Below are 25,856 nucleotides of genomic sequence, written 5' to 3' on the forward strand. Positions count from 1 at the left end.
AACCTAGGTGAGTCCAAACTTAGGGTCACTTACCTTTAGTTTATTTGAGACTGTTCTGTCCCTTGACAAAAAGCCTATTTAACTTCTATTGGCCCAACTTTCCTTCCTCTTTTTTTTAACTTAAAAATTATTATTGGTATAGAGTTCACATACCATAAATGTCAGCATTTTGAAGTGTACAATTCAATAGTTTTTAGTGTATCTTCAATGTTGTGCAATCTTGTTGTGGTCAGTCCTTATGTCTGAGGTATTCTGTACTAAGTCTGTAGTTACAGATTGAGGTGAGCATTTTCCAAAAGAGAAGTTTGATATGTTAGTGTGTAAAGAGCCTTGGCCAAGGCTAAGCAGTCAGGTGGATTCCCAGAGACAGCAGTGCTTAGAGGGAAACTTGAGACAATGGAGTCTGCAAAGAGCAGAAGGTGTCAGGAATAAAGAGACTGTCTTAAGCAGTAGTCTTAATGGGAGAAGTAACACAGCTCCTAGTCTTGGAGTGAGGCTGATACTTACCTGCTATGGGAGCTTAGTGCAAGAGAGTATGAGAAAGAACTGGAAACAGGTGGGTTCGGTCATACTTGACCTTCCAGATCATGTTAAATGGTTTTCTTGATCAGTTCTTCTTTTCTCCTGAGTACTTTCCACATAGAACTGTGTTATTTTAGGAGCTTACCTAAGACCCTTTGGCTCTCAGAGTAATAAAATCCATTATTTTCGAAAGTTGCAATAGACAAGTTGTCTCCCCTTAAGTGAAAATTCAATATATATAAATTTTCAATATATATATATATGAATTCAATATATATAAATAGCATGTGGGAGTTAAATTATAAAAGTAGCAGTAAAACTAATTCTATTCAACTTAAGAATGCATCAAAATCATATTTTGCAGGAGATCTCTCTTCTCTACAATTTGTTTATCTGGGGTTGAGGTTATATTCCCTGAGCAGATACTAACTGGAAGGAAATGCAGTGTCCTGGTAGTCTATTGGGTAAAGCGGGGGAGGTAGATTAAAATAGATTGATTTTCAGAAAATAGAAGATTTGAACGTGAGTAAATTAAGAACTTACACAAAATGAGTTACATCAGGGTTGAAAAGAGCCAAGAACATCTCATTCATTTGGGATTAATTAAGAAGTTTTCCTTAATGAACAAGCTGTGAATAGGAATTTAGGTAAAGAAGTCAGAGAAAGAAGGACATTGGAGGTGGAAAAAGAAAGTAATTTCTAGTATCGTCTGTAGTGGTTACATTTAAAAAGAAATGTAGGACTCAGGAAAGGTTCACGAGCAACATTCTCAATTTACAAAATATATACCTCAAAATTATAAAAGTAATACATACATATAATAGAAAATTACAAAATATAGAAATATAATAAGCGAACTCTAGGACTTTGACTACCCTAAGATAACTAGGAAATACTTTAGAATGTTTTCTTTTTATAAAAACAAGGTCATGGAGCATATATAGTTTTCTATCCTTAGCTCAACATAATAAGTCTTTCCTAATATTAAAAAAAGGATGTATAAGCAAATTTTTATTTTTTATTTTTTCTAAAGAGATAGCACAAGAGCAATTGAGGGGAGAAAGAAAATCCCAAACAGGCTTCATGCCCATTGCAAGCCCATTGTGGGACTCCAGTCCTACGACCCTGAGATCATGATTTGAGCTGAAATCAAGTGTCAGCCACTCAACTGACTGAGCCACCAGGTACCCCAGGATGTATAAGCAACATTTTTTTTTTCAAGATTTTATTAATTTATTTGTCAGAGAGTGAACTTGCGTATGTGCACATGAGTAGGTGGAGAAGAGGGAGAAACAGGCTCCCTGCTGAGCTAGGAGCCAGATGTGGGACTCAATCCCAGGACCCTGGGATCATGATCTGAGTGGAAGGCAGATGCTACACCAACTGAGCTACCCAGGCGTCCCTAAGCAGCATTTTAATGATACCTGATTTAGTGGAGAGACACCAATGATTTTGACGTTAAAAAATAGATGTTTTCACATCTACCTTGTTAGTTTCAAAAGAGAATCTAAAACATGAGTGTCTATCCTCAGAAAACTTCCAAGTTAGTAGGATTTAACTAGCTCTGTCCACGGCATACTTAGTATGAATGAATATTCAGTGAGTGGTAAATGAGTGGGTCAGATCCCCGTGATAATGAGGTAAGTGATAGGGAGGGTGGAAGAGAGATTGACACTCAGCTGGATCGCAGTAGGTAGATTGATTTGGCTAAGCAGAATCAAAGGGCATCAGAGATGGAGGAAACAGTCTACACAAGAGAGGGAAAAGGCAGACATGTTTGAGTGGGAAAGAGTAGATCAGAATAGTTGGAAAAAGGGTTTATGTGCAGAGGAAGCCCAGTTGGAAGGAGTCCTTGGGGACCACATGCACAGGCCTTTGAATACCAAACAAGTTTATCCTGTGTCCTTGAGCTCAGAAGTTAACCAAATTCTGGGGCCACCCGGCTGGCTCAGTCCGTAGAGCATGCAACTCTTGATCCGGGGCCTGTAAGTTTGAGCTCCATGTTGGGTGTAGATTACTTAGTAAATTTCAAAGATTTTTAATTTATTTGACAGACAGAAATCTCAAGTAGGCAGGGAGGCAGGCAGAAAGAGAGGGGGAGGCAGGCTCCCTGCCGAGCAGAGAGTCCGATGCGGGGCTCGATCCCAGGACCCTGGGATAGTGACCTGAGCCGAAGGCAGAGGCTTTAACCCACTGAGCCACCCGGGCGCCCCTACTTAGTAAATTTTAAAGTAAAGGCTTTAAAAATAATTTTAAAAAGTTGCCAGAGGCACCTGGGTGACTCAGTTGGTGAAGCATCAGCCTCTTGATTTTGGCTCAAGTCAGGATCTCAGGTTCATGGAATTGAGCCTCGCGTCAGCCTCCATGCTCAGCAGGGCATCTGCCAGAGATCTCCCTCTCCCTCTGTCTTTCCCCCAGTTCTTACTCTGTCTCTTAAATAAATAAATCTTAAAAAAAAAAAAAAGTTACCAAATTCTGATCTATAAAGTTTTGCTGAATCTGCTGTGACCTCAGAAAGATAGGGGCAATATAATGGAGTTTTCATGATTCCGAATTTATGAATTAGATTAATGAATTAGATAAACCCCTTCTCGGGGATTTTGTATTTTGAAGGTTAATAGTGTTCATTTATGAAACTGTGATGACAAGAATTTGTTCTCTTTCCTTTGGCTCTCTCCTTATTGGTCAGTAATCTCAGATAATCATTATATATATTCAAGTTGGGTGATACCAGCATAAAGCGAACCTAGCAAAATAAACCTTGAGAAGTTTTGAAAGTTTGGTTTTAAGCATTAGATAAGGATCTGCCTTAGATGGAGATAATGAAGTCAAATACATAAACCAGAGTAAATCCTAAAGTGAAAGAGTATGGTTCAGAGTCCGCTGACTAAGATAAGATGCTATACTTGTCCAGGCTTTAATTTCTTGCCTGTAAAATATAAGTGCTTTTTAAAAAGGATTTTACTTGAGAGAGAGAGGGAAAGAGTGTAGGCAGGAGCAGGGGGAGGGGCAAGCAGACTCCATGCTGAGTGCGGAGCCCGACATAGGGCTTAACATGCTGGGCTCCATCTCAGAACCCTGAAACCATGACCTGAGCAGAAATCAAGAGTTGGATGCTTAACTGACTGAGTCCCCCAGGTTCTCCTGTAACTAAGTAAGAGACGGTTGTGAGGATTAAATGAGATAATGCCTGTAAAGCATCTAGCACAGTTTGTGGCTCCTAACAAGTGCTCAGAAAATAGTAACTATAATAGTGTTTTTTTTCCCCTTAAGGTTTTACTAATTTCTTTTAAAAACAGTTATTATTGGGGTGCCTGGATGGCTCAGTTGGTTAAGCGACTGCCTTCGGCTCAGGTCATGATCCTGGAGTCCCGAGATTGAGTCCCGCCTCGGGCTTCCAGCTCCGTGGGGAGTCTGCTTCTCCCTCTGACCCTCTCCCATCTCATGCTCTCTCTCGCTCTTTCAAATAAATAAAATCTGAAAAAAAACCCCAGTTATTCTTATTATTTTTTTTTACTTTGGTTAGCAGTTGGGCATTTGGGGACTGGGTCAGAGAAAAGGGCTTAAATATAGATTTAGAAGTAACATCTGTTGATTTTCAAGGAGAGTTTGGCCTGACAGTTGACAAATGTCGGAGAAGCAAAGGTTGATGGAGACAGGATGACTCTCCTGGAGAGACGGTTATCAGTGAATTTGAGGATACAGTTGTCCTGGTGTGGTATATGCTGAAGTCAGGTTGGAAGGGGTACAGTAGTATAGGGTTTATGCACTAATGGGGGCAGTGTTCTTATTCGCAAAACCTTAGCTGTGGGGCCCCACACATTGCTTTTGGTTATTTTTGTAGCCGAATGGTTTTGTGTGTATGTATACACACACATGGGCATATGTGCATGCACACATTTACGGGTGCACTACTTAATCGCTTAATTAGCTAATAAGTGCTTTGATGAGAAGCACTCCGAAGAGCTCTGTTAATGTAATTATTTGAATAACTGTCCTAAGTGAAGTAGTGTCATAAGAAATAAACGGCTTCGCTTGAATAATAGATTTTTTTTAAAAGATGCTATTATATCATTTATAACAGAATTTTCTTATTCTATCAAGGGATCAAAGATTAAGGGAAAATGACCAGATATTGGCTATTAATGACACACCACTGGATCAGAACATTTCCCATCAGCAAGCAATTGCGTTATTACAACAAACCACTGGATCTCTGCGTCTGGTTGTGGCCAGGGAACTGGCCCACACAAAAACGTCTGCCAGCCTAACTGATCCTACGCTGCCTGAAACAGTGAGTTGCAAATTTGGAAAAATAACTTAATTTTGAGTTAATGCTACTGATCTTAAGAAGTGTAAAGACATTTAGAAGGTGTTATTTTACTTGTCATACTTTAGGAAAGATGATCACATCTCTAAATACAGCATTAGCATAATAAACAAGATATTTCACAGAAGATTCTGTTTTGTTTTTTCAGTGTCCTGTGGTTCTCCTTATTTATTATTTAATGTAGAAGGTGAATTGTAATTATGCATAACTTATTTGGTGATGGAAAGAGTCTTGTGTTCCTTGGAGATGTAGGCAGTTCCTTAATTAAGCTGAGAGTTTTTATTGGAGATTTACTGTTGAGTATCTTCAGTAAGATTTAGTTATTTTATTTATTTCAAAAACATTATTTTTGTGAATGATACTGGGTGTTTATGACTAGGTTGTTGACACTGTAAAATTATAGAAGTTTTCCTTTTCATGTAAATGTGTATACTGAGCAATTTAAAAGAATAAAAGCTTATGTCTCTTTTGAGAATCTTTCAACTTGGTTTATAACGTTTTACAGATTTTGGCCTCCATCTTCAGAATGCAAGCTAATAAATCTTATTTTCTTATAACACTAAGTGCTGGCTGATTAATTTTCATTCATTGGGGTGAAAGAAACAATGGACCATCTGGATATAGTACAAGGTCACAACACAAATTAACGTATAGACATTTTCCCTGTTGTAATCAGTGATATTTATACAGCACAATTTACATAATAAATACAATGAACAAAGTGGGAAAGTGCTTTGCATAGTGGTTAAGAAAAGGGGCTCTGGAGCCAGGCTAAGGTGGGGTCAAGTCCAGTTCTTCCACTTCCTAGCTGTGTCCTATCAGGAAGTTTCCTTGACTGCTCCGCTCCTCAGTTTCTTCTGCTTGTCCTTGAAACTCATAACCGCATCTGCGGTTTCAAATGCGGATTAAATGAGAATGCACGTGAAGAGCTACGCACAGTGCCTGGTACTGAATATACACTCTATGAATATTAGCTGTGATCCTTAATTCAGGCATATTTTAACAAAACTTGTTACTTCCCAGATACTAGATATTGTTTCAGACCTGGATTTATTACGTATTCTAATATCCCTGGTTATTTTAACCTTGCAACTTAGTATATTTTAACCTTCCAACTCAGTATAATAGTAAAACCGGTAAATATACCCTGTTGAGCTTGAGATGAGAATTTTATTCTCCAATTTAATGTACATTTCTTTTCTTTCTTTCTTTTTTAAAAAGATTTGTTTATTTTGGAGAGAGAGTGGGTGGGGAGGAGGGCCGGAGGGAGAGCGAGAGAATCTTTTTTTTTTTTTTTTTTTTTTAAAGATTTTATTTATTTATTTGACAGAGAGAAATCACAAGTAGATGGAGAGGCAGGCAGAGAGAGAGAGAGAGAGAAAAGCAGGCTCTCTGCTGAGCAGGAGAGCCCGATGCGGGACTCGATCCCAGGACCCTAAGATCATGACCTGAGCCGAAGGCAGCAGCTTAACCCACTGAGCCACCCAGGCGCCCCAGAGCGAGAGAATCTTAAGCAGAGTCCCTGCTAGGCACGGAGCCAGAAGCTTGATCTCACCATCCTGAGATTATGACCTGAGCTGAAACTAGAGTTGAATGCTTAACCAACTGAGCCATCCAGGCGCCCCTATTGCACATTCCTGAAGGAAACCTACTAGTTAGAGGGAAAAGGCTTAACGTCTCTCAGTCTGATTGATGTAGTCCTATTGCTCATGTCTTCAGTGGGGCCTGCCTTTCCTCTCCCATATAAGAGCCTGCTTAATTAGTCTCTTTACCTCATGTCCTCAGCATTTCATCCTTCATATTGCTGCCACAATAATCTTCCTAAACCACTGCTTTGTTCCTGTCCTTCCTTCCTTTTTTCTTTTCCTTAAAGATTTTATTTGTCAGAGAGAGAGCGTGAGCACAAGCAGGTGGGGGAGTGGCAGGCAGAGGGAGAAGCAGACTCTCTGCTGAGCAGGGATCCCAATGAGATCCTGATGAGGGGCTCGATCCAGGACCCTGGGATCATGACCTGAGCCGAAGGCAGACCCTTAACCGACTGAGCCACCCAGGCATCCCTATCCTTCCTTTTTAAAACCTTCAGTTATTCCTTTGCTTATCCAGTTAAGTAAATTCAATCTTTTTTTTTTTTTTTAAGATTTTATTTATTTAACAGAGCCAGCAAGAGGGAACACAAGCAGGGGAGTGGGGGAGGGGGAAGCAGGCTTCCCACTGAGCAGGGAGCATGACATGGGGCTTGATCCCAGGATCCTGGTACCACGACCCAAGCCTAAGGCAGACACCCAATGACTGAGCCACCCAGGTGCCCCTAAATCCAATCTTTTGACCATGCCTTGACCCATTCTGTTATTTGGTCCCACTTTGTTCTTTGGTTTTCCCTTTTGCTTGGATATGTGTTTTTATTTTTTTCTCTCTATAGTGCAATTAACACGTGACTTTTTCCTCAAAGCTTTCCATAACTCTTCATTGGATTTGACTTCTTATTTCTACCCCCCGCCCATCCTTTATAATATTTTGAGATTCTCTTTCAATTCAGGTAAACACATACTTATTTGTTCCTGGGCATTGTGCTAGATACTAGGTACAGACTGGAGAATGAGGCAGCAAGTCTCTATCCTCTTTGAGCTATATGTTTTATGATTCAGTATTCTTGTCTCATTTTAATTATTTGTGTTTTAGATTATCTTTCTACTGGGTTATATGATTCTCAAGGGTGGGGCCATCTAATCATCTTTATATATATCCTAGCCTCTAGAAAGTTGCCCTGATTACTTGTAGGCATGTTCAATTTGTGGTATATCTTTTACTTTAGTAATTATTGTATTGGAAAGCTAAGTATCTGTTTCACTAACATTTTGGCTTTTATTTCCCATTGATTTGTAGGTTCATTGGGGGCATATTGAAGATGTTGAGCTCATTAATGATGGCTCTGGATTAGGTTTTGGAATAGTCGGAGGAAAATCAAGTGGTGTGGTTGTGAGGACGATCGTTCCTGGAGGATTAGCAGACCGAGTAAGTTGACTTGTTTGTTCTCATTTTGGTGTCATACAGTTTAAATTGTGTGGGTTGAAATGTAATTTCATAACATGAATTATTAGGATATAGGATTCCATAACTAGAATTTATGTGTTGCTAAAAATATTTTTTATTCCCATGAATGTTAACATATACTCACTTGGCTTTATTAGAAACATTTCCTAAGTCAACTTTTTTTTCTTGGCTTGTGGTTGACAGTCTTCTTGATTCCATCAGAGGACAATATTTTTTGTTGAAGAGGTGTTAATAGATATTGTATTTTGAATATCTGTATTCTCTCCCAGTGTATCTTTCAAGCACGTAAATGCTAAACTTACAAGGTACAGTGATTATAAACATTTGCCCCAATATTGTATGTGTTAAATTTCACTGGAATTATAGTTTTCTGGCATTATAAGTCAAATGACTACAGTTTAGTATTTAGCAGTGTTTAAACTGAAAGTGGGCCTTTTTTTTTTTTTTTGTTAAACCAGGCTCTGTGCCTAACATGGGGCTTGAATTTGCAGTCCTGAGATCAAGAGTCACATGCTGCACATGAGCCAGCCAGATGCCCCTTAAAGCAGGCCATTTTAAAACTTATGAACTATTTCTGCTTAGTTTTACATTGAAGAAAATATTAAACTTTGAATTTAGTTTTTAGAAAAGTAGTCCAGAAATTTAGTTATGATGCCACTTAATAGTGAGGCCATAGTTTTGTGAACTGTCCTTGATAACCAGAATAGTATGTAAATTTCACTAATTGATGTTTAGTTACCTACAGATATATCCCTTCTGATAAGCATAAGGAAAAATGGACTTGCAAATGTAGCTTTGAGGTAAATTCCTCAGCTCCCCATTTCTATTTAAGGTTTCATCTTACACAAACTGTGGAGCTGCTAATATTTTTGTTTTCAGCCTCCACTTGTATTTAGAGAAGCTGCTTTCAGAGTTTGCTTTGTGGGGCTCCCTGAAATTCTTGCAGGGGACCTGTGGGATTAAGACAAGGAAATGGCAGCAAACCAGGCTGGTGGTCATTGTGTTCTTTTCCACCACGTGGTTGCAACAAAAGAGTAGTCTTTTTTTTTTTTTTTTTGTCATAGAGAAGCGAGAGCAAGCACAGGCAGACAGAATGGCAGGCAGAGGCAGAGGGAGAGGCAGGCTCCCTGCTGAGCAAGGAGCCCGATGTGGGACTTGATCCCAGGACGCTGGGATCGTGACCTGAGCCGAAGGCAGCCGCCCAACCAACTGAGCCACCCAGGCGTCCCAACAAAAGAGTAGTCTTAAGAAAGTGCAGCAAAGGGACGCCTGGGTGGCTCAGTTGGTTGGGCGGCTGCCTTCGGCTCAGGTCACGATCCCAGCGTCCTGGGATCAAGTCCCACATCGGGCTCCTTGCTCAGCAGGGAGCCTGCCTCTCCCTCTGCCTCTGCCTGCCATTCTGTCTGCCTGTGCTTGCTCTCTACCCCTCTCTCTCTCTGATAAATAAATAAAATCTTAAAAAAAAAAAGAAAGTGCAGCAAAAAAATGATTATTTCTGGCAAATTTTGACCTTTCAGTGCATGTCTTTTTTTTTTCTTTTTAAAGATTTTATTTATTTATTTGACAGAGAGAGATCACAAGTACACGGAGAGGCAGGCAGAGAGAGAGAGAGAGAGGGAGAGAAGCAGGCTCCCTGCTGAGCAGAGAGCCCAATGCAGGACTCGATCCCAGGACCCCGAGATCATGACCTGAGCCGAAGGCAGCGGCTTAACCCGCTGAGCCACCCAGGCGCCCCAGTGCATGTCTTTTTAATATTGAGTGACAGAATGGGACATACACTGTGTAGCACTTCTGCCACATACTGAGTTACGACGGTTGGTTTGAGAAATATAACTGTGAGAGGAACTAGCCACTTTTTTATATGGAAAACATGAAAAAAAATTTAAAATATTTAGCTCTCATTCAAAAAAGTTTTTTTGAAATATGACATATAATGTTACATGAGTTTTAGCTGTACAACACGATTTGATGTTTTATCCTGTGAAATGACCACCACAGTAGTCTGGTTAACATCCACCACCACACATAGTTACATTTTTTTTCTTGTGATGAGAACTTTTAAGATCTACTGCCTTAGCAACTTTCATATATACAATGGAGTATTGTTAACTATAGTCACCACACTGTACATTATATCCCAATGACTTATTTATTTTATGACTGGAAGTTTGTACCTTTTGACCATTTTCACACATTTTGCCTACCTGCTATCTCCCCGCCCCCAACTTCTGGCAACCACCAGTCTGGAATAGCATTTTTATTTTTGAAAGAGTAATTGACAGAAAAATTATGTTTATTCAGACTTGGATGCTTGGCAGACATTTCTTTGAAAATGAATGAAGCAAGCCTGTCACTTCAAGGAAAACAGCTGACAGCATTTGTGGGTGATGATAAAATTTGAACTTTCAAGCAAAAATTAGAATTCTGGAAAAGTTGTGTTTTATCATGAGTTTGACATTTTCCAATATTTAAAGACTTTTCTGATTAGATTATTGCTGATATTAGTAATGATTTTTATAATATTATATAATGAAATATGTCAATATTTGGAAGATCTGCGTGAGTCTGTGGATCAATATTTCCTGAAGATCAGTGTGTGGTATGACATTATATAGGTAAACGGTCCATTCAGGATTCAAGATTGATCAATAGATGTTAATGAGATAGTATTTGAAAGTTTGTTGATGAAGTTGCAGATTCCACATTGCAACGGATCTTTAAGAAACCACAAATTGTCAAGTTTTGGTGTGTTATCAGAGAAGAATAGACTTGAAGGGCTGTTAAAATACTCCTCCATTTTCCAACTATGTATCTAATTGAGGCCAGATTTTCTTTATATACTTCAGCCAAAACAACATATTACAGCGTACTGAATGCTAAAGCAGATGTGCAAAGCCAGTTGTCTTCTTTTAAGCCAGCTATTGAAGGGATTTCCAAAAATATTTTAAAATACCACTCTTCTCACCATTTTGTTTTAGAAAATATAGCTTTTATTTTCAAAATAAAAAGTGTATGTATCAATATATAGAAATATATATTAGTATAGTATATGTATTAAATATTTTAAAAATCCCCCCCCTTTTTTTTAAGATTTTATTTATTGATTTGAGAGGGAGAGAGACAGAGCACAAGCAGGGGGAGAGGCAGAGGGAGATGGAGAAGCAGCCTCCCCACTGAGCAGGGAGCCTGATGTGGGGCTCGATCCCAGGACCAAGAGATCATGACCTGAGCTGGAGGCAGATGCCCAACCGTCTGAGCCACCCAGGGGTCCCTGTGCTATTTTCTAATTTAGTAGATAACAACAGAGAGAACCACATAAGCAAAAGCTCTTTGAGATTCCCAGTAATTTTTGAGATAAAATTGATATACAATATACTGCACATAGGTAAAGTATACAGTTTAATAAATTTGACATATGTTCACTGGCAAGTTGAAATATAGAGGGCAGGCTAGCAGGGTAGAAACTCAGGCAAGAGTTAATACTGCAGTCTGGACTTCACAATTTGTAGGGCTGGTTGGCACGATTTCTTGGGAAACTCAGGTGGGATTTCTGTTACTGTCTTAAGACAGAATTCCTTTCTCTCAAGGAAATCTCAGTTTTTGCTCTTCAAGCCTACAATTGATTTGATGGAGCCCCTCCCACTTCACCCCTGTTATCAAGGGTAATGTTCTTAAAATCAATCAGTTGTAGATGTTAATCATATATACTTCCAAAATACCTTCACAGTAACAGCTAGACTAGTGTTTGACCAAAAAACTGGGTACCATTGCCTAGCCAAGGTAGTACATAAGCTTTCACCCTTACACCATCTGTCTCCTCAGTGAAGAAAATGAACATATCCAACACCCACGAAAGCCCATTTCTCTGTCCTCAATAATTAAGAATGTGAAGTGTTTCTGAGACCAAAAAGGCTGAGAATTGTCATTTTATGGATCTTTAAAACACAACTTGTGACAGAAAATATATTCTTAAGGGTTTTTGGGAATTTTTTGTAACCTGAAAAAGAATGAGATATTCTGGAGTATTTTGATCTTTTTTCTCATATTCCCTCCCCTCCCCCTTAGCAATTTTTATTGGCTTGTTTGCTGGAGTAGCATTTTTCAAGATGCAAAGTGGAGTAGTTACTGTGAAAAACAAAGGGTCAGATAAATTTAGAAAACAGCAAGTTAAACAAAATCAAATAGACTTTTTTTACTGTAAGAATTTTCTGAGCTTTTAATATCCTAATGTGCATTAAGAATTGTCACAAGGAGAATACGATGTGCAGTTTCCCAATTAATCCCTTTGAGACACTGTTGGGAAAGGCCCAGGTCTGATTTTCAGCCCTTACTGGAAGGGCTTGTCACTATTTCAGGTCATCAAGGAGGGGGTTAGAGTATGCCCATCAGTCATGATGCAGAAGCAAATGTTTATACCAGACATTGTTATCTGCCTAATATACATTATTCTTATGTAATCCTGAAGACAGTCGTAAATTTTATTTTCAAATTATAGATATGGAAACTGTAAAGAAATTGCCCAAGGCTACTCAACTAGGAAATGACAAAGTCAAGATTGAGTCCACATCTGTTTAACTCTTAAGTGTGTCTTTTATGGCTTAAATCTATTTATCTGAAGTTCATCTTAATGATTTTCTTTTCCAGATGTAATTTTTGTCCAGGATTGGTCTGAGCTTATCTAAATAGCCAGCTCTAGAAACAACAGAATTATTGACATTTTCCTGTAAGGGACTATAGTGAGGCCTAAACATAGGAGAGGGAGCCATCCCCTCTCTCTTCTCATCTCAGCTAATGGAATTTAAGATCTCTTGAACTGACTCTGTGCATTGTTTCTAAGCCTTTGTAAGTTGTTGCTCATGTAGACTGGTCATAGCTTTAAAAGAATGAAAGGGAATTATTGCTTTTAATTAAAATGTACTCATGTTTTGAATATTAATGCTCACTGTTGACTGTGGCAATCTTTATGGTAAGGGACTATAGATAAGTCTTAAGTCATTAGTGTAGATGTGATCAAGATTGATCATTAAGTGATACCTATGTTCAGCTAATGGGGTTAATCAATCTTACTTTCTTCAAAGAATATAAAATGAGATAGAAAGTTGGAGAAGGGAGTCAGTATTTCTTAGAGGAGTTTCATGAAATAACCCTTTATATTTCCTTTTGTGTTTACAGCTCATATATATATATATATATATATATATATATATATATATATATATATATATATATATATATATATATATATATATATATTTATAAGATGGGTACAGTTGAGTGAGTGAGCCCAGGAACACCTAACTGAGGTCACTACAGCCTAAATGGGTGTCAGAAATGGATATATTTGATGATTTGCTATAAGCAAAGCATTAGGCTTAAGACTTTGTAATAGTATTGAGTTTAATGCTCACAAATCAGTGAGAGAGGGATTTACTCTCATTTTGTTTAAGCGGGATTGGAGATTCAGGGAGAATAAATAACTGATGTTTGACTATAACAGTTTGATCAAAGTAGCCAGGATTTGAACTTGGGTGTGTCTGACCCCAAAGCCCGTACTTGTCCTTCTGCTGTCTACTGCCTTTAATGTTATAAAGTAAATGAAATTGAAAAATATTGATTCATAGGAGCTTTTTAAGGAACACTTGTTGAGATTTAGTTACAATGACCAATGAGTAAGCGCAATCAGGGCCAATTCCATGGATAGAAAAATTACATGGTATCATGAAAGGGGAGCTGAAGGACTTAGAGTCTATCTTTTAAGTCTTTTTTTTTTTTTTTTTAAGATTTTATTTATTTATTTGACAGAGAAATTGAGAGCACAAGCAGGGAAGCAGCTGAGGGAAAGCTCCCTCAGCAGGGAGCCCAATGTGGGACTCAACCCCAGGACCCTGGGATCATGACCTGAGCCAAAGGCTGATGCCTAACCATCTGAGCCACCCAGGTGCCCCTATATTTTAAATCTATAACCTGTTATATATAATCATCAGTCTTAAAATCTGTAAGCCTATGTATACCTGTAAGCTCAGTCTCCAAAATTCATAGTACCTGAAACATACATCTTTTGAGAATTCTGTTCAGCTATGGCAAAAATTTCAAAAATGTGTCCCCCGCCAGGGAGGAGGCTCCCTCCAGCCCTGTACCTGACCTGTCCCATCGCCTGATGCCCGAGCTGACCGTGGCCATTGCCAGGGGGGCCTGTGGGTGTCCATGTGGCTGGGCCGGGTCAGGCCGGACCTGGAAAACTTTTCAATAGAAGTTTTTCGTTTTGTTTTGTTTTTAACTGAAAATGGATAGTGTAAGGGACACCTGTGTGGCTCAGTCGTTAAGCATCTGCCTTCGGCTCAGGTCATGATCCCGGGGTCCTGGGATCGAGCCCCGCATTGGGCTCTCTGCTCAGCAAGAAGCCTGCTTCTCCCTCTCCTACTACCCCCACTAGTGTTAGCTCTCCCTGTGTCTCTCTCTGTCAAATAAATAAATAAAATCTTTTAAAAAAGCTAAAAAAAAAAATGGGTAGTGTAAAACTTCATTTGACAGAAGTATCTTTCTTGTAGTCTGGAGAAATTCTAGGGGAATCAGGTACATGGAGTGACCCCTTTTTTCCCTGTAAGGTAGCCATAACAATGCAGTCTATTCAAAAGTTGTCATGAATTATGACTTTTTGGTATTAGGCAATTATATTATGAGTCATGATAACAATCTAGTAGTCTTTCATACTGAGAAGGAATGTAACCAAGCAGACTGGAGGGGCGTGTGTACTATGAGGAATTTTCAGTCTAGAATGGGCAAGGCCCAGCTTGAGGCCACCGAATAGTTGATTATTCCCAAGAAATTTTGCTTTGAGTGAGTCTATAAACAGCTTTTCCTTATCCTTAAAAACCAGTTGATGAGGGCTTTGGAAATTTGAGGAGGGTGGGATAGATGTTTTTAGATGTAGTATCTTTAATTCTTTGAGGGAGTGTTTATTTTATAAATTTGCTGTTTTCTGCCTATGTTATGTTGCCTTTTGATTAAAGACCAATGATAGCACTGGCCTGGAGTCAAAACTAATTAATGATTTTATTTTCTGTGTTTTAGTTTTCCAAGAGACACATTTGATTTATTTTATAGCTCAAACGTAAGTTTCTTTAGGTTTTCTAATAGTTTAGTATTTATTTATTTATTAAAATGTCTTAAAAAATTTTTTTTGTTTCTTGTTTTTTTTTTAAGTAGACTCCATGCCCGAAGGGGTGGAAGTCATGACCGTTACATCAAGGTCTCATGCTCTGCTCACTGAGCCAGCTAGGTGCCCCTCAAATATTTTTTTTTTTTAAGATTTTATTTATTTATTTGACAGAGAGAAATCACAAGTAGGCAGAGAGGCAGGCAGAGAGAGAGAGAGGGGGAAGCAGACTCCCCGCTGAGCAGAGAGCCCGATGTGGGGCTCGATTCCAGGACCCTGGGATCATGACCTGAGCTGAAGGCAGAGGCTTGAACCCACTGAGCCCCCCAGGCGCCCGTCAAATATTTTTTTGATCTGAAATTATCATCCAACTGCCTATCAGAGAATTTAAAATGCAAACTAATTTATTTTTTAGCCTGTACCTGCTAACTTGGATTAAAGTATTTTATCTTTTTTTTTTTAAAGGTGTCTAAATGATACTTTTAGTCTTTTGAGTATAATGAGGTGTACCCTATTACATCAGCTGTTTTAATTTATGTGCCTTCCGTACTATCTTAGGCTATATGCATAATTTTTCTCTTTTGAAAAAAACCTTTGGGTTGATAAACTTTATATTTGAATGTTTGATTAGCACACTATGTCTTTGAATCTTAGCCTAGCTATTTATTGGCTATCATTGATTTATGATTTCCCTTAAGAATAAAAAGAACTCTATGCCTTTTAAATTCCTTGCACGGTAGACAGGTTATGGAAGGAGAATGTTGATCAAAAAATATTCAGTAAAATGCAGTGTGTGGGGCTGCTGGACTTAAGGTAGCTGTCATTTTGGTGTCTTCCCTATCAATCTGACTAATGACTGTGTTTGTACTTATGAATTCCTTAGAACACCTGTTTTTCTGGAAAAAGAAAATGTTTGACTTTCAGTGACAGATGCAAATTATCTACATCATTTTAAATTAAATTGAGGTAAAAGAGGAAAAAAATAGTGCCTAGGAAGTGACTAAATATGTACTTACAGTGACAGGCCTTTCTTTGGCCAAGCCAAATTCACTTATTTGACATATTCTTTATTCTTTGGTCAGGCCAAGGACGGTTTGATTTACAGAGGCAGCTTTACCCCTGTTTTTCATCATGACCCCTGACTTTCTTTTTCTTCTTCTACTACTACTACTACTTCTTCTTCTTCTTTTTTAAAGATTTTATTTATTTATTTGACAGAGACACTGCAAGAGAGGGTACATAAGCATGGAGAGTGGGAAAGGGAGAAGCAGTCTTCCCGCTGAGCGGGAAGCCCGATGCAGGACTCGATCCCAGGACCCTGGCGTCATGACCTGAGCGGAAGGCAGCTGCTTAACCAGCTGAGCCACCCAGGCACCCCAATCCCCGACTTTCTCTTGAGTAGTTACTTGTTTTATTTCAGGTTGTTGCATTGATACAGTATCAGATTACCAGTGCTTAAAAGTAGAAATCCACCAATTCTTACTTCCTCTTTGTATCTGTCTTTTTTCTGAGTCTTTGCAGATGTTTCTGAATTGAATTGCATTTTCTGTTTTCCTCCTCTTCTCTTCCAGTTGCTTCTAGGGCCTTCTGCAGACTTCACAAGAAAGCCCATGGCTTTTTACTCAGTATTTGGATCTTGTACCTTACTTCATGCATAGTCCTGCAAAATTGGAGAAAAGGAAAGACGGAAAATAGACTTTTTAGTCTTTCTTTTTTTAAGATTTTATTTATTTATTTGACAGAGATCACAAGTAGGCAGAGAGGCAGGCAGAGAGAGGAAGGAAGCAGGCTCCCTGCTGAGCAGAGAGCCCCGATGTGGGGCTTAATCCCAGGACCCTGGAATCATGACCTGAGCTGAAGGCAGAGGCTTTAACCTGTTGAGTCACCGAAGCACCCCTAGACTATTTAAAAAGTCTTAAGGCTTTTTATTTATTTTTATTTTTTGTTTTTTACTGGGTTGAACTTTGGTTCGCTTCTTAGCTTTGTGACCTTGGTCAGGTCAGTCAACCTTTCTGAATCCCATTTACTCATTTTAAAGTTGTCCCTCTCTAAGTGAGATGATTTGTGAAAAGTGACTTTTGACCTGTAGAGTGCTAGGCAGGTGTAATCTTTTGTAGCCAGCTATGTTTACATCTTGGTAACTCTAATATAGTAAAGGTAAGTAAAGAGAATTCAGAATTTCTGATGAAACAAAATGCTGATGGATCTGCTATTTCAAGAATTTGACAAATGGATGTAGAACGGAAATGTTAAACCATTTTGACCTGATGTACTTTTTGATAAATTGCTTTAAAATTTTTTTGGGTATGAAATATATACCTTTAAAAGTGCATATAAAAGAGTATGTGTAATGGCTGTGCAGATTTTTAAATAATGACAGTAACCACCACTGTGTGTATCACTTAGTTTAAGAAATAAAACATTTTAAATAATAATAATAATAGCCAGGTACATATCCTTAGCTTAAGAAATGGAACATGATGTATCGTTTCTCTGAATTCTCCAAGAATCCTGACTTCAAATATGTTATATATGCTAATGACTCCTAAATTTAAATACGTGGTCTGGACCTCCCTCCTGAACTCCAGATCTGTATATCCAGCTGCGTAGTTGACTTCTCCACTTGCATGTCTAATAGGATCTCCGACTGGATATCTCTAAAACTAGACTCCTGATTTCTACTCCACCCATCCATTCCTCAGCAGTGCTCTTTCTCTCAATCAATAAGCAGCTCTGTCTCTCCAGTTGCTTGGGGTAAAAATTTGGGAGTTTTTTCCTGTCACACCTCGTGTAGAAGCTGTTAGTGGAGCCTGTTGAGAGGTCACTGAGATGTATTCTCTAGAGTCTCCTCCTCAGCACACCAACTGCTAACCCAGTCCAAAGGTTATTGCTATCTCTTTCTGGATTGTTGGTTTAGCCTCCTTACTGGTATCTCTGCTTCTGTTGCTTCCCGTCTTGTAGACTGTTTTCAGCACAGAAGCTTGAGGGATCTTGGTAAAAGCATGTCAGATAATGTCCCTTCTCTGTTCAGAACGCTTCATGACTTCCCTTCCCCCCAGCTCAGAGCAAATGCTCTGTACTGCTGAGCTCCAGCTAATGCTCCCATCTCCTCCTGATTACTCTCTTTGCTCATCCTTTCCAGCCACACTGACATCTTGCTGATCCTTAAAAGAGCCACTGAGTTTGTTGGCCTTGAGAGTTCCTAGCTTGATGCCAGAGGCCTCGGATCCAACCTCCTTCCCTTCGTGAGGCCCAGGGTTTTCTGATCTCTTCCTTACCTTTGTGGTCATGAATACCCTGGGTCTAGGCCATTAGGCATGAAATGATGCCCTCAAGCCAGTGGCCATATTAGAATTCTGGTTACTCTTCTTCTTTTTTTTTTTTTTTTTAAAGATTTTATTTATTTATTGTAAGAGAGAGAGAGAGTGAGAGCGAGCACAGGCAGACAGAGTGGAAGGCAGAGTCAGAGGGAGAAGCAGGCTCCCTGTGGAGCAAGTAGCCCAGTGTGGGACTCGATCCCAGGACGCTGGGATCATGACCTGAGCCGAAGGCAGCTGCTTAACCAACTGAGCCACCCAGGCGTCCCACTCTTCTTCTTTTGAACACATCCTCCACCCCATCTTTTTTTGTTGTTCCCAAAGATTTCTTTTTCCCTGTTGCCAGTTCATCATTCATTAAAACTGTTATATTGTTTGTAGCATATTATAGATGGCTTCTCTATCAGCCGTTCTATCAGAACTGAAAGTCCGAGGAATTGGTTATTAGCCAGTGAAGTTAGATCATTGATTTCTTGGAATAATTTTGTTTTGTTCTTCAACTAAAGGATGGAAGACTCCAGACAGGGGACCACATCTTGAAGATCGGTGGCACAGATGTGCAGGGAATGACCAGCGAGCAAGTTGCGCAAGTGCTAAGGAACTGTGGAAACTCAGTCCGCATGCTTGTTGCAAGAGCACCTGTGGGTGCAGTTTCCGTAACCCCTCCTACCCCTGCAGCCTTACCTGTTGCCCTGCCTGCTGTAGCTCACAAGAGCCCTAGTGCTGTGAGTATGCGAACCATTCTTTCTCCTTTCGCGCTGGGTATGAGACTCTGCAAGATTAGAAGTGCCTTCGACTCAGTGTCATGTGGGTGGGAGTAGTGCCTCAGTGCTCACCGGGGAAGCAGAGGAGAACCCAGTTGAGAGACATCACACAAGTTTGATTTTGTTTTTTGCTGTTTCTCAGCGTTAAGTCATCCAAACTCCCTGAAATTCAGCTACTCATTTGTAAATTAGAAAATATTAATATTTGCCATTCCTTTTTTTTTAAGAAAGCCTTTTAAAAAAATTTATTTATTTAAAAGATTTTATTTATTTATTTGACACAGAGAGATCACAAGTAGGCAAAGAGGCAGGCAGAGAGAGGAGGAAGCAGGCTCCCCGCCTAGCAGATAGCCCCATGTGGGGCTCCATCTCAGGACCCTGAGGTCATGACCTGAGCAGAAGGCAGAGGCTTAACCCACTGAGCCACCCAGGTGCCCCTTATTTATTTATTTTAAAGTAAGCTCTACTCCCAATGTGGGGCTTCAACTCATGACCCCAAGATCGAGAGTTGTATGCTCTACCGACCAAGCCATCTAGGCACCCCAATACTTGCCATTTCTATTTCATGAGAGTGGTGAGGAGACATCCACATATTGGAGGGAAACTCAATACTGGTCAGTGTATGAACTAGATACGAACAGAATGAACAAAGGGAATATTTATTATCATCATTATCATCATAATATAATAATCATCATAATAATATAACAATAATCAAAATTGTTGAAAAATCAAAAAAATCAAAAAATTTTTTGAAAAATAAAAAATCAAAATCAAAACAAAAATAAAATATTAGTATTATCAAACACCTAGAATTGTCTAGGTCATCTGAAATCCTCATAGGAATTCTGCAAGATAGGCCTATCCTTTCATCAAGATAAGATCATATTAAATGAAGGAACTCAAGTCCACATTATTCGTTTAAAAGTCCTAGAATGAGGGGCACCTGGTGGTTCAGTCAGTTAGGCATCTGACTCTTGATCTCAGTCAGCTCAGGTGCTGATCTCAAAAAATAAAAGAAGTCAGTTGCTAAGCTGGGATTTGAATTCAGATATTTTTGGTTCATTCCAAGATCTTTCCAGTAATTTCACAGGCTCTGAATCAAGGGTTAATAAAGTAAAAGGAAATAAATAGTTTTTAAAAGGAGAGACCGGGGGAAGAAGAAAGGAGAAGGGACTTTGGTGGGAAGAGATGGGAGACCATTGTTCATGTGGATTTGAGGGGCTCATCTAAAAGGTTGTTTGTGTCTCCCTTTTTGGAACCTTGTGAATGGAAATTTTCTGTCAGAGGTCTTAACATCATTTCTGCTTTCCTCTCCAAACTGGTTACAGCCACTTTCTTCCCCTCCATTACTCTAGCTCTCCAGAGTCTTCAGTTCAGTAGTGTGGACCAGTGTAACTGTATGATAAATAAGAATTTGATGCAATCAGATACTTCCTTTCTAATGTTAGTGTTTGTTTTTTTTTTAAAGATTTTATTTATTTATTTGACAGAGAGAAATCACAAGTAGATGGAGAGGCAGGCAGAGAGAGAGAGAGAGGGAAGCAGGCTCTCTGCTGAGCAGAGAGCCTGATGCGGGACTTGATCCCAGGACCCTGAGATCATGACCTGAGCCGAAGGCAGCGGCTTAACCCACTGAGCCACCCAGGCGCCCCAAATGTTAGTGTTTTGAATGGAATCATGTTTTTAGACACTTTATTCTTTTAAAGAAGTATTTTAAATTAGAAGGCAAGTAATGAAATTAAATTTTAGTTTGGTATTTTTTGTTCCCAGTAATTATTATTCATAGTAATTCTTACCATCTGTTTCTAAATTTTCCTTACTTTTTTTTTTTTTTAAAGTAAAAATTTATCCTGAGTTTTTTCTAAGTGGCTGTATTAGTTTTCTATTGTTGTATAACAAATAATCACAAGAGGCACCTGGGTGGCTCAGTTGGTTAAACGTTTGACTCTTGATTTTGGCTCAGGTCATGGTCTCAGGGTCATGGATCAAGCCCTATGTCTCATGCATTCTCTCTCTCTGTCTCTGTCTCTCTCTCCAAAAAAAAAAAAAAAAAATCACAAACTTCGTGGCTTAAAAGAGCAGGCTTTGTTAGTTTGCACTTGTGTAGGTGGAAAGTCTGGGTGGGCTTGGGTGGGCTCTTTGCTTAGATTCCTGTATGGCCAAAATTAAGGGCTGGCTGGACTCTTACCTGGATGCTCTGGGGACAGTCCATTTCTAAGCTTATTTGAGTTGTTGGCCTAATACTGTTCCTTGTAGTTGTAGGACTGAAGTCTCTTTCCTTTGCTGACTGTCAGCTAAGGCTCTCTCTCAGTTCCTCCAGGTCCCCAGTCCCCCAGGTCTCATGAGACTCCCTCATCTTCAACCCACAGGTCCAGCCTTTATGTTTCATTTTCATTCCTTTCTCTGCTATCAGCCAGAAAACTCTGCTTTTGAAAGGCCCCCGATCAGATTAGATGCACCTGGATAATCTCCCTTTTGCCATATCCTGGGCCATAATCACAAAAATAGCACTCGGAATCAAAAGTCCTGGGGACTATCTTAAGATTCTGCCACAAGTTCTAAAAAAAATACTTGACAAACCACGCACAAATTGACTACACACAATTATAGAACTAAATATTATATACACTTACAATTGTTTTTTCCTTTTAGGACAGTTCTCTTTTTGAAACATATGATGTTGAACTCATGAAAAAAGATGGACAGAGTCTTGGGATTAGAATTGTTGGCTATATTGGAGCTGCTCATACAGGTAAATGAATCATTTCTATTTTATATTTGGAAATAATTGTAAAGGATGTTAAGGTTTCTAGGTAGTAAAATTAAATACCTGCAAATTTTAATTTCAATACTGAACAATAATACCATGTATCTATAGTGGCACCCAGTTAGTTTTTTTTTTTTTTTTAAAGATTTTATTTATTTATTTGACAGTAGATGGAGAGGTAGGCAGAGAGAGAGAGAGAGAGAGGGAAGCAGGCTCCTTTCTGAGCAGAGAGCCCGATGCGGGACTCGATCCCAGGACCCTGAGATCATGACCTGAGCCGAAGGCAGCAGCTTAACCCACTGAGCCACCCAGGCGCCCCTAAAGAATTAGTTTTATCTCAGGAGTTTTATAGCTGACTTGATTGTCATTAACAAAAGGATTTAATTATCCAACTCAATGTGTAATATTTGAATTGTGTCTTCTCTTTATCTAAGATAGATATACTTTAAATATTGTGACTGTTACATATTATGCCATTTTAGATGTGATAATATAAAAGGATTACTGTATATATATATATATTTTTAAGATTTTATTATTTGACAGAGAGAGAGACAGCGAGAGAGGGAACACAAGCAGGGGGAGGGGGAGAAGGAGAAGCAGGTTTCCCACTGAGCAGGGAGCCCGATGCAGGGCTCGATCCCAGGACCCTGGGATCATGACCTGAGCTGAAGGCCGACACTTGACCACTGAGCCACCCAGGCGCCCGTGCTGTATATATTTCTTATCATGAATGTTAAAAAGTATTATTATAATTATTAAAAAAAATAAATTCTTTAATTAGAATTATTTTCCTGTCGTATAAAGGGATTCTACTGTGAGAATACATACATGGCCCAAGTATCTCTGAATAACACTCTCTTAACTACTATATGCAAAGCTTTGGTAACTTCTATTGTTAAGAGTTACTCTATTATGGGGCGCCTGGGTGGCTCAGCGGGTTAAGCCTCTGCCTTCGGCTCAGGTCATGATCCCAGGGTCCTGGGATCGAGCCCCACATTGGGCTCTCTGCTCGGCAGGGAGCCTGCTTCCTCCTCTCTGCCTGCCTCTCTGCGTACTTGTGATCTCTCTCCCTCTGTCAAATAAATAAATAAAATCTTTAAAAAAAAAAAAAGTTACTCTATTATTATAAGACAATAATTAGAGTAAGGAAAAATAAACCTTTTGGATAAATACTTGCTAGTAACATGAATTCAGAGTTATGAAATGTTCTGGTTTTTAAAAATAATAAGATTAGGGGCGCCTGGGTGGCTCAGTGGCTTAAGCCTCTGCCTTCAGCTCAAGTCATGATCTCAGGGTCCTGTGATCGAGCCCCACATCAGGCTTTCTGCTCTGCAGGGAGCCTGCTTCCCCTTCTCTCTCTGCCTGCCTCTCTGCCTACTTGTGATCTCTCTGTCAAATAAATAAATAAAATCTTTAAAAAAAAAAAAGTAGCAAGATTAGAAAGTTAATTTTTAAAAAAAAATTATTATTTTGCATACTTACAGCAGGTGGAAAGATTAAGAGTGCTAATGTATTCAAAGTCCTGAATGAAATTCATGTCAGACCACCTTGTGCTATTTTAGCCTAATGAAATAACTGTTTTCAGACCTTTAGATTTTTCTAAGTGCCACCTTTATTAGGTTCAGAATTTAAATGAATTCCAAAAGAGCTAAGTATGGATTGTAAAATAATGTTGAGAAAAAAAGCTGTATTGAATAGCTCTTAATATGCTGTCAGGTTAGAGAAATGATGGCTTAGTCCCTAAACTTATGGCTTATGAACCTTTATTATAGTAAGTTTTTTGAGTGTCCTTATAAACCTAACAATATAATATATATACCAAGTAAAATGAAGGTAAATAACTGATAGAAAATTGAGAAAATCTGATATTTATGTTATTGAATAGAGAGTCATCTTACTTATTTACTCTCAAAAGAAGTTTGGGGGACTTTGGGAGAGGGAGGCAATGGTAAATCCAAAAACTAGAACAGTTAAAAATTCAGTTTGCTATTTGACATGCAGACTTTCAGAGTAATTTTTGCCTTGTTCTATTTATTGGATTTTTGAGGGGGTTACTTTGCTTGGTTCAGAAAGGGATAGAAAAACAAATATAAGAAAAGACTAGTCAGAGGAAGAAATATGTAAATAACATAATGGTTTAAGGATAAGTGAAATATGTGTCTTATCAGAGCTATACGCAAACTATCATCATATGGCAGGTGAAAGATTAAATTTGACAGAAAGAAATAAAGAATTCACATAGAAGCATTTGTGCTAGGCATGAAAAAGGATTTTGGTAGAAAGGATGAGTTTCATAGGAAGCAAAAATGAATTAAGAAAAGGGATAACATCACGACAATACTTAATGTTTTGGTGAAATATTGAGAGTCTTGTGTCTGTGAACTTTTGCCTTGGAGGGATGGCAATTGGAAGATAAGTAAAGTTTTCTGCAGATTATGGAGGTCCTTGAATATGACTGTGAAATTCACATTTTATTATGTAGGCAATAGGAATTCATTGATGTTTAGTTTTCTTCTGTGGACAGTATTTTAAGTTCATTTGAAATAAAAGAATAAAACAATAAAATCATCCAGAGTTACGGTTTTTCATTTTCCAGTTTCTCTTCTAGTCTAGGCCTGTATACTTTTTATGTAGTTTTAATTTTTATTTAGCCATTTGTTTGTATTTAAATATTTTATAATGTGAAGATTATTTAATGTTGCTGAAATTCTTTCTTTTCTTTTTTAAACACTGTGTGTACTTTTCTGGGAAAGTCTGGGAAGCTAACATGAGCAGCAAACTAAATGTAGGCAGGGAATACCAGGTAAGAGACTCTTTTCTTAGTGCTGGTGAAAAGTGGTAAGTCTCCAAGGCAGCAGGAAGAAAGGGGACAGCCCAAGAGGATGAGACCGCCTGGGCTCTCTGAATTCCAGCTTACAGTAGAGTGCATTTCATCAAGCTTCCATTACTGATTATTTTTCCAGAAATAGTCATCAGTCACATCATTTCAAATTCGGGTCATTTGTGATGGTGACAGTTTGAAATAATCCATCAATTTCTCTGCTTGTGTTCAAAATAGTGTTTATCAAGCCTCACATCAGCCCCTGTAGCTAATTAACCTCTTGATATGAATTTAGCAATCAAGGTCTAATTAGAGCTTTCTTCCTTTTTCCATATGTTTTTGTGCATCTTAGGGGAGGCTTCCGGGATTTATGTGAAAAGTATAATACCTGGCAGTGCTGCTTACCACAACGGCCAAATTCAAGTGAATGACAAAATAGTTGCTGTAAGTACCTGCCCTTTGTTTTAGCATTGAATCAAGTTGGGGGGAAAGAAGTTATCTTTTTTTTTTTTTTTTAAGATTTTATTTATTTATTTATCAGAGAGAGAGAGAGAGAGCGAGCGAGCGCGCGCACAAGCAGACAGAATGGCAGGCAGAGGCAGAGAGAAAAGCAGGCTCCCCACTGAGCAGGGAGCCTGATGAAGGACTCTGATCCCAGGACCCTGGGATCATGACCCAGGCCAAAGGCAGCGGCCCAACCGACTGAGCCATCCAGGCATCCCGAAAAGAAGTTATCTTGATAGTAGTGTGTATGAGAGGAGAATGGCTTCATATAATCTCATAATTTTTTTTTTCAAATGGTGCAGCCATCTTTTAAAAAAATTTATTTATTTATTTATTTTTAGGTTTTCATTTATTTATTTGACAGAGAGATCACAAGTAGGCAGTAAGGCAGGGAGAGGAAGAGGGGGAAGCAGGCTCCCTGCTGAGCAGAGAGCCCAATGTAGGGCTCAATCCTGGGACCCTGAGATCGTGGCTTGAGCCGAAGGCAGAGACTTAACCTACTCAGCCACCCAGGTATCCCTGATCTCATAATGTTTAAAAAAATTAAGTTCAGTGAAATCTCATTGATTTGGTTTGTAAGGTCCTAAATTTGTTTTTTTGTTTGCTTTTGTTTTTTAC

The 25,856-nt window shown here is 38.9% G+C and overlaps 1 protein-coding gene across 8 annotated transcripts in view; it reads left to right on the top strand.

The window, feature by feature from the left end:
• Positions 1-25,856, top strand: part of PATJ (PATJ crumbs cell polarity complex component) — a 371,435-nt gene that overhangs the window by 16,824 nt on the left and 328,755 nt on the right. For all 8 annotated transcript variants that reach the window (XM_045064632.1, XM_045064627.1, XM_045064628.1 and 5 more), the window contains exons 6-10: positions 4,627-4,816; positions 7,736-7,864; positions 18,883-19,101; positions 21,796-21,895; positions 25,087-25,178. In XM_045064632.1, the coding sequence (XP_044920567.1) occupies positions 4,627-4,816; positions 7,736-7,864; positions 18,883-19,101; positions 21,796-21,895; positions 25,087-25,178 (730 nt within the window). The remainder of the gene's footprint in view (positions 1-4,626; positions 4,817-7,735; positions 7,865-18,882; positions 19,102-21,795; positions 21,896-25,086; positions 25,179-25,856) is intronic.

Source organism: Mustela putorius, unplaced genomic scaffold (genome assembly GCF_011764305.1).
Source record: "Mustela putorius furo isolate JIRA1106 unplaced genomic scaffold, ASM1176430v1.1 tig00003853_pilon_pilon_pilon, whole genome shotgun sequence".
NCBI lineage: Eukaryota > Metazoa > Chordata > Mammalia > Carnivora > Mustelidae > Mustela > Mustela putorius.